The sequence below is a fragment of the Vitis vinifera genome, chromosome 14 (genome assembly GCF_030704535.1).
Source record: "Vitis vinifera cultivar Pinot Noir 40024 chromosome 14, ASM3070453v1".
Classification (NCBI taxonomy): domain Eukaryota; kingdom Viridiplantae; phylum Streptophyta; class Magnoliopsida; order Vitales; family Vitaceae; genus Vitis; species Vitis vinifera.
This window is the reverse complement of record NC_081818.1, coordinates 30,163,510-30,171,566: the sequence shown is the minus strand read 5'-3', so window position 1 is coordinate 30,171,566 and position 8,057 is coordinate 30,163,510. Positions and strand designations below refer to the sequence as shown.

At 37.2% G+C, this 8,057-nt stretch overlaps 2 protein-coding genes across 3 annotated transcripts; both read right to left on the bottom strand.

Annotated features, from left to right (window-relative positions):
• Positions 1-70: 70 nt before the first annotated feature.
• Positions 71-3,714, bottom strand: LOC100259259 (uncharacterized). 2 transcript variants are annotated; one of them, XR_787658.3, is made up of 6 exons: positions 2,952-3,713; positions 1,930-2,068; positions 1,705-1,766; positions 1,405-1,543; positions 460-673; positions 71-212 (listed from the first exon to the last, which is right to left on the bottom strand). XR_787658.3 is itself a non-coding variant. In XM_010662806.3 (5 exons), exons 1-5 carry the CDS (start codon positions 3,656-3,658, stop codon positions 536-538), a joined length of 1,185 nt encoding a protein of 394 aa, XP_010661108.1. In that variant the 5' UTR covers positions 3,659-3,714; the 3' UTR covers positions 71-535. The 2 variants fall into 2 exon arrangements, 1 of the variants encoding a protein (XP_010661108.1); XM_010662806.3 differs by having other exon boundaries at positions 71-673; positions 2,952-3,714.
• Positions 3,715-5,152: 1,438 nt separating this feature from the next.
• LOC100255987 (probable mitochondrial saccharopine dehydrogenase-like oxidoreductase At5g39410) lies at positions 5,153-8,017 on the bottom strand. The gene is made up of 2 exons (XM_002284110.4): positions 6,984-8,017; positions 5,153-6,027 (listed from the first exon to the last, which is right to left on the bottom strand). The coding sequence occupies exons 1-2, from the start codon at positions 7,680-7,682 to the stop codon at positions 5,347-5,349; spliced, it is 1,380 nt and encodes a 459-aa protein (XP_002284146.2). The 5' UTR covers positions 7,683-8,017; the 3' UTR covers positions 5,153-5,346.
• Between the last annotated feature and the right edge of the window lie 40 nt (positions 8,018-8,057).

Here is an 8,057-nt window from a genome sequence, read left to right as displayed (position 1 = left end):
TTGGGGTCCGGCTTTTGTGAACATTGCAGACAGGTCTCCAGGTGGAAAGAAAAATAAAAAGGAAAAAATTGATGAATGAAATTATTCCATTATCGTTAACCAATGCCCCTCCAACAGGGTATCGTACATGGTCCAGTTTGATTACATTTACATTGCTCCATGTTGGGAAAGGATCTTCTCAGTTTTAGCTGCATCTTCCTTCAATCAAAAGCCTTCACAAAAAGCCACTGTCAGATAGAAAATCAATGATAACTCTAATCGCAAATAAACAACCAAGGTGGCGGCACTAGTTTCATTGGGGAAGGATTAAAACAGATATTTTTAAGGATGATTTGTGACAAGAACTGCAGGAGTGGTTTATTTGAACTTAGTCCATGATCTTTGTCTATAACATGCCTTTAAATACATCATCTTCAGCTTCAACCCAAGTGAGTAAAAAGAATGGAGAACCAAAACTACCTGTGAGATTCTCTGGAATCACATTTTGTAATATATCACAACAGAAAACCCACATGTCAGATGATTGATCTCTCTTTCAAAGTTTGGAAACAGGGCTGGCTGCCTTCCGCTTTGCGAATTCATGAGCAATGCTATTTGCACTCTTGCTGTGACGCAGAGAGAACTCTGCAAGTAGGATTCGGCTTTCTTCCAATGACAGATCACCATGACTACCCTGTGGAAAAGGCCATTTATTAATCTCTACTATCTACAAAACTTGATGGACAAAGATTATTATCCAAAACGAACATATTCCTAGAATGGTTCATCAAATTTCAGCTCCATCGCTACAATAAGATGCTTTGTTAAAAGGAAAAATGAAAAAGAATCCAACATTCAAGACAATATATAAGTCATAGCCTAATAAGAATAACGAAGCCACATTGGTGATGAAGAATGAAATGCACCAAAAAGGACTCCAAAAATCAACACCTGCCAATAAGGTGGCCACAAGGCCGACAAAGAAACCAAGTAGGCAAAACCAAATAAATCATTTGACTTTTAGTAAGAGTGGAACTGAGAGGAACACAGGTGTTTGGTAATAAGACTGTTACAACATTTCTTTTCCCCCTTTTTTTTGTTTTTTTGATAGGATTTCTTTTTCCTAAAACTTCTATATAAGTAAACTGAATTTGGATCTGTAACAATTGTGCTACAACCTTCAATCAGGTTTCATAAATGTGAGGCATGGAGTCACATTCAGGAGGTTAAGAGAGTTCAATAGTGAAGGTAACAGAAGCTAGGTTCCTTTAGGATCTGGATATCATTAAATAGCAATTGAAGTTGAGAGGATGTAAAGATGAGATGGAAACATTCAATACAAAAGGTCAATCCATGATCTATCTGGGAAATTTAGATTGATTCTCTCCTATGCAACACAAGATTGTGCAAAAATGTCATTATTACCAGGCGAGACGTTCTGTCACAAACAGCATGGTGCATGAGGATCCCAGCAGCAACTGAAACATTGAAGGAGTCCACCATGCCTTTCATTGGAATACTGCAATGCAAATCTGACAATTCTAGAGCTTCATCACTTATTCCCCTGTCATCAGGAATTGCAGATATTAAACAAAAATCATAGGACAATGTCAATAAATAGATATCAACCATGTGTCTGGAAAAAGAACAAGTAGATCAAATGATGTAACTGAATAGATTTCAATTTTGTGAACAGAGCTGTAGATAAAAAAAGAGGATGATCACCTATTTTCATTTCCAACAACTATTGCAGTTGGGCAGGTCCAATCCATGTCATAAATAGAAACCTATGCATAGCACCAAGGACACCCAGGATCAGTTAAGAATATTATTGTGATTAGAGAAGCTATGAACTGTTAATTCCCATCACAAAATGGATAGATCATATATCATAAACTAAGCACATCACTTTAAATATTATCTACATTAAGGAAAGAAGTTGATTGATACCGCATCCATTCCAACATGTGTTGTAGCAATGCGATAACCACGTGATTTCAGAACTTCAAAGCACTCTTGTGTGGAATTCCAAAGTTCAATATCTAACCATTTCTCAGCTCCCATGCTAACATGGCGATTGTCTTTGTACCTGGAAAAAGAATGGATGGTGACTTTAGCAAGGATATTCTTGACTCGGGGTATCCTACACTGAAAAAGAGGTCTAGAAAGAAAAAAGGTACGGCAACATCATTCCTATTCGACGTTTCACAAATTATGAAATACCAAGGTGCCCAAGTGAAAGCAAAATAAAACCTAGAGCCCAAAATCTCAATCCTCTAGGCTCTCGGAAAGTAACAAAGAAAGAAAAAAACTGTTAAGGAAAATAATTTTCTCATGTTTGGTTTTACAGAAAAAATTAAATATAATTAAAATTAATTAAAATTTTATACATTTTAAAATTTTTTAATCTTAATATGGAAGATGAAAAATAAGTAAAATAGGTTTGAAGTAATAAATAAAAATAATTTATTGATTTTAAATCTATTTTTTATTTCTCTTCTACTTTTCATCTCAATTTTCTTTCCTCACATTTTTCCTCAAATTTTCTAGGAACTAAACATAACCCTAATTTATCTGCAATGAACGCCATGCCTTTCCAAATGGATTAAGATCCTTTGGATATGGAACCAAATAAGTCATTTTCCTTGTAAGCTGATCCGTTTTTTTTTTTTTTTAACATAAACAGTCTAAGTAATGCTATACCAATCAATATCTTCTACTAAAAATCATAATAATCAATTTCCAGAGTTTTTCATTTTAAAGCAAACTGATTACTGCCATTCCACTAATTTCAGAAGTGCTGCTGCCATATATCTATGGATCATTGATATAAAACCTACTTCCTATTCATCAATTGATATAAGTTATAACCATTGGAAACCAATTTTATAGTAAAAAACACAAGTGGAATTTCCAAATTCAAACAAATAATCTACAAAACCAAGGCATTTTCACCTCAAATTTGGTTGCACCTTTTCGAGCTGTCACAGGAGACAACGTGAACCGACTGAAACCCAAGCGCATCAGCTGAGCGAAACGCAGCGGAGACGTTCCCGAAATCACACAAACCTTCCACCACCAAACAAACTGAATAACTCCTACTCTTCACCACATTCCTAAACCTTTCCTTCCTCACTTCCATTATGTACGGATCCATGGCTTCCAGGATCTCACTGCTGCTCAGAAACGTGGTTCCAGTCTTGAACTTATCGAGGTAAGGAAACCACCGCTTGGATTGAATCAGCTCACCTCCGTCACCGGTCATAGACCTCCGTTCCATTTTCATCAACCTCCCTACATCGTCGGTGTTGGTAAGCAGATGCTCTACAATGTCTTTGTTGGAGTCATCTTCCAAGTCAGTGGTTTCTACCCCAACAGATTCTGCGACGTGAACGTACGGTCTTGAATGGAGTTTGTGGCGAGTGAGTCCCAATGAAATTGAAGAAGCTGGAGAGAGGAGGGATGCGAAACGCAGAGAAGAGGAAATTGGAGAGAAAGAAGGGTGATTTGGAAGAGGGATGAAAGAGAAGTTCCGTTGATTGCAGACAAGAGAGAATTCTAGAGATGAGATTGAGATTCGAACTAGGGTTTTGCAGGCGCTCATGGCAGACATACCGTAGAGGAGGGAGGGTTTTGGATTAGCCGATAGGTTCGATTTTTGGCAGCCGCGGCTTGACATTGAAAACGACGCCGTTTTAGGGCTTTAGACTTTGATACCCGTATGTTGGTAAGCACGTTTGGATGACTTCCTTTTCCTTTTTTCCTCACTTTTAATAATAAATTAAAAAGCAATATTTTCCTCACTCCTTTATTAAATTCCTCTTTAAATTATAAACCCTAGGATAAAAGTTCTTATAGAATTGAGAATTCGATCCAGACAGAAGCCAAAATTATAAGTTATTGTAGTTATTTTACTTATTATTTAAAAAAATAAATAAATAAAAGATAAAACATTTTATTTTGTTTGGATATATTTCTTGTTATTTTAAAATTAAAAATTAATAATAACTTTTTTATATAAGATAAAAGAATCCTTATAAGTTTACATTAAAAAATTAATGGTTTTAAAAATTAAGATTAATAACAACTTTTTAGTCTTTTTTTTTTTTTTTACTTCCTCAAATTTTAAATTTTACTTTTTTTTTTCAATTTTTTATATGAGGTTATACTTTTGTGGAAAAGTTTTTTTTATTTTTTATTTCTAAAGAGGAAAGATATCCAAAGGCATATTTAATATTTAGAAATATTATTTTGATTTACTTAAAAATAAAATAAAATTATTACACATTTATTAAAATTTAAATCATAATTTTATTTTAAAATTAGAAATTTATTTAAACATTTTCAAAAATTTATTTAAAATCATAATTTTTTTAATTTTCATCAATTTAAATTAAAATCATAAATTTTAAAAATCACAAAGTTAAAAAAATAACAAATGTAAAATAAAATAAATTATAATGGAAAAAACTAATAAAGTAAACAAAATATAAAAACGTAAAAAAAAAAAAAAAAATCTCAAAATGGGAGTAAAAGATTGCTGGAAAAGGGTGGGACTAATAAAGTAAATAAAAATAAAAATACAAAAAAAATCTCAAAATGGGAGTGAAAGAGTCAAAGATTAATATAAGCTGGAAAAAGAGGGTGAAGCGGCAAGGGTGGAGTCCTCGACATGTAACCCCCGGCGTTGGGCTTGCAGAAGAGCTGGGAAGGGGGAAGTGCGCAGTGGTGGGTTCTGGGAGGGGAGGAAAGAAGAAAGGGAAGGGGTTGGGTTTTGAACCGTTCAGTTCATCAAAAACCGCCCAGGTCAGCCGTTCACCAATCCTACCGCTGGTTCAGGCTGTTCGAAACTGGTTCAAAAACTGATCGGCTCAAGGGGCTGGACCGGACCGGACCAGAATGATGGCGGTCCGGTTTTTAAGAAAAAGCCAAAAGGAAAAAATGTTCTTTTGTTTTTGAAAAAACATGCATTCTTCAGTAATTTAATTTTTCTTAAAATTTCCTTTGCCTTCAATTTATTTCTCTCAAATTTTCAGGAACTAAATATAGGCTAACACAAACACCTACTTCTAGAAATGTTATAAAATTTAGCTTTGAAGATTATTACAATTATTCTTTTAATAAGTAAATTTTCTTTTCATAATAATAATAATAAACCACAAACACCAGCTCCTGCATTTAAAGCAGCACATGAAAGGATGAAATGTATGAAAGCAAATCAAATGCAGAGTTAAGACAAGCTCATCAAAGCCAAAGCCATAACCACTCTGGCAGAAGAAGAGTCACGAGAAAGAAACCCACAAGCACCTCAACATTCAGTAATTAACTTATTATCAGATAGCGTTCAGCAGACAAAAGTTGAACCCATCAGTTCCTTAAAACTACATCAAAAGAAATCCCATTTTCTTGGAGTCGTTGTTGGAGATCAGTGTGTCCAAACACAATCCCAGGGGGGAAGACACCACCCTTGGGTAGATTGTCCCGTTGGCTCAGCACAATGAGAGTACACTGAAGTAGAATTATTGGGGTGGTCAAGTACCCAATCTCAGGTCCCATTACTCTTGTTATTATCTCACTATCAGGCTTCATGTTTCCCTCTGAAAGAAGCCTGCAGTCACTGAAACCATGTCCAACAAACCACATCTTGAAGGAAGCACTTCTCACCTCATCTTCAGAGGGACCCTTTTTCCTGAACCACCCAAGGCTGAAAACCGAGGGAAATTTTAACAGAAGCCACCTCCCAAAAGCAGTTTTCCCAAAGACCCCAATGAAAATTCCTACTGTGATGATTCGGAATATCCCCAACAGAGATTTTGAGCTTATCTTCACCCCAAAATGAGCTGGCTTCACGGTTGACCAGAAGGCCTCTTTCTTTGCAATCTGTTCACTACTCTCATTGACACCAGGCAGACCACGCGGGTTTTCTGTAAGAATAGAAAGTGTTCGTCGCACAACAATAGAATCCGCAGACGGAAGCTTTACAGCCCAAACTCCAATCTGCTTCTGGTGTTCGATTGTTGGTCCTTTTGGTGGAGGGGGACCAGGAATCTGCAACCACATGTGTATGTATAGGTATAGCTCATGCCTCATATATCAAGATTAAAGCATAATTTTGTAAGAATCAGATTGCTTTCTTTCTTTCTATTTTTCCTTTTGGGTCACAAGGGATTCAATCATGAACCTTCCTTGTACCAACCTCCTTTGCCACTGAGCCAAGCCCGAAGTGCAAAATGTTCTTGTATATTTATTTTGATGGATTTCAAAAAACACCACAAAGAAAAATCAGAAAATATGTTTCTCCCCACAAAGTTTAGGAACAATCATGGCATGTCTAGTATGAAGGTTTGTTGGAAGAAGCATTTTGATCATTCCTACCCAACAAATCTAGACATCTTCCCCTAAATGCCAGCCACCTTTACTGGAAATGTCCTTAACAGACCAGCTTTCATGATGATGACCCTATAGTTACTGTTAAATTCAGCTGTGTTTAATAATACTGGTACCGTTTACACTGAAATGTGCCCTAAGAGATTACTCCAGAACAAAACAACAACAAACTGATATACAGTGATCAGTCATAGCTCGTTTGCTACATACGCTTTTGTGGAGGTATGAAAGGACCATCTAAACTAGTAAACTGCTTCCAAATATGTAAAGGGGCTTTCCCTAATTGTTTTTAAGATGCTATCTTTGGGAAAATAAGCTAAGGAAACCAGTTGTCTTCTACCCATCTACTTCAAGTTCAGTGATATAGCTTATTGGCCAGACAATCCCATGGATGAGTCTTATCTATTTATTTCCCTAATTTGATTTTCTATCAGAAAAGATTAAGCTTTACAGTCGTTCAGATTTAGAAAAGAACAAAAAAAATCATCCAAGATCAACAGCAAAATAAACCAGAACTGAGACCGAGAGAAAAAGCCAGAATCAAAAGGAAAGACTGATAGAAAATGTCATGGCAAAGCCCATTAGAATCAAGACTGAGAATGGTCTAATGGTCTTACCACTGGCCTAGCTCTTCTGGGTCTGGACCGCCTGAATTCTTGCAACTTGCCGGCATTGGCCACGCCCAAAACCGCGGACTCGTACGTCCCCATATTCCCAACCACTCTCTTCTCCGACTCCAGACTCACGTAGGCTTCCACCCGATTGGGCGCTGCCGGAGACACCCACTGTCTAGAGTTGAACATGAGACCCAATTCAGCCGGAACTGAATCGAACCCACATGCAGAAACCACCAAAGAACCCTTCTCCGACGCCTTCTCATGGTACGCCACCTCCATTCTCTCCATGAACTCCGGCTCGCCGCATATGTCCAGGTAATCGCAGCCCGATTCCACGCACGCGGCGACCACAGGCTCGCCATAGAGGCGAAAGGGGCCCACGCAGTTGAGGATGAGCCTGGCTTGGGAGCAGAGGCGGCGGAGGGATGGCGGGTCGGTGGTATCCGCGGTGAGGATAGGAATAGCAGGTGGGGGATTGGGGTGGGCGGCCCATTCTAGGGCTTGCGCCAGTTTTGAGGGGTTTCGGCCAGCTAGGGCTAGGGTTTTGAGAGGGGATGAGGAACTGGCATCGAAAAACTTGAGGGCTTCTCTCACTACGTACTTGCCTGTGAAACCAGAGGCACCCAGGATGATAATATCGTAGATGATCTTAGGACTCTGCTCTTCCCCTTCCATGTTTGTTTTGAAAATTTGAGACATCTGTTTTGATCGTTGTATATTTAGATTGAAATATTTAGGAATTAGGCATAACCCTTTTCATGTTTTTTTTAAAAAAAATAACTTATTTTTAATATAAATATTATCTATCATTTTTAAAAGAAAAATAATTATTTTTATAAGAAAATAATAATAACATCTTTATTTAAATGAAAAAAAAATAGTAGAAGATTAAATTTCATTTTCAAACACCCTTCTAATCAAATAACCCATTTACATTTGTGTGCCGTTTTCACGTGGGGGCTCCTTTTTTTTTTCCTATGAAGTTGAAAACGTGTGCCCAAACGGGAAGTCAAGTCTTTTTCTCCTCTGCCTGACTGCCACCTGTTAGATGAAAGATGGGGGTGATGCCACGCA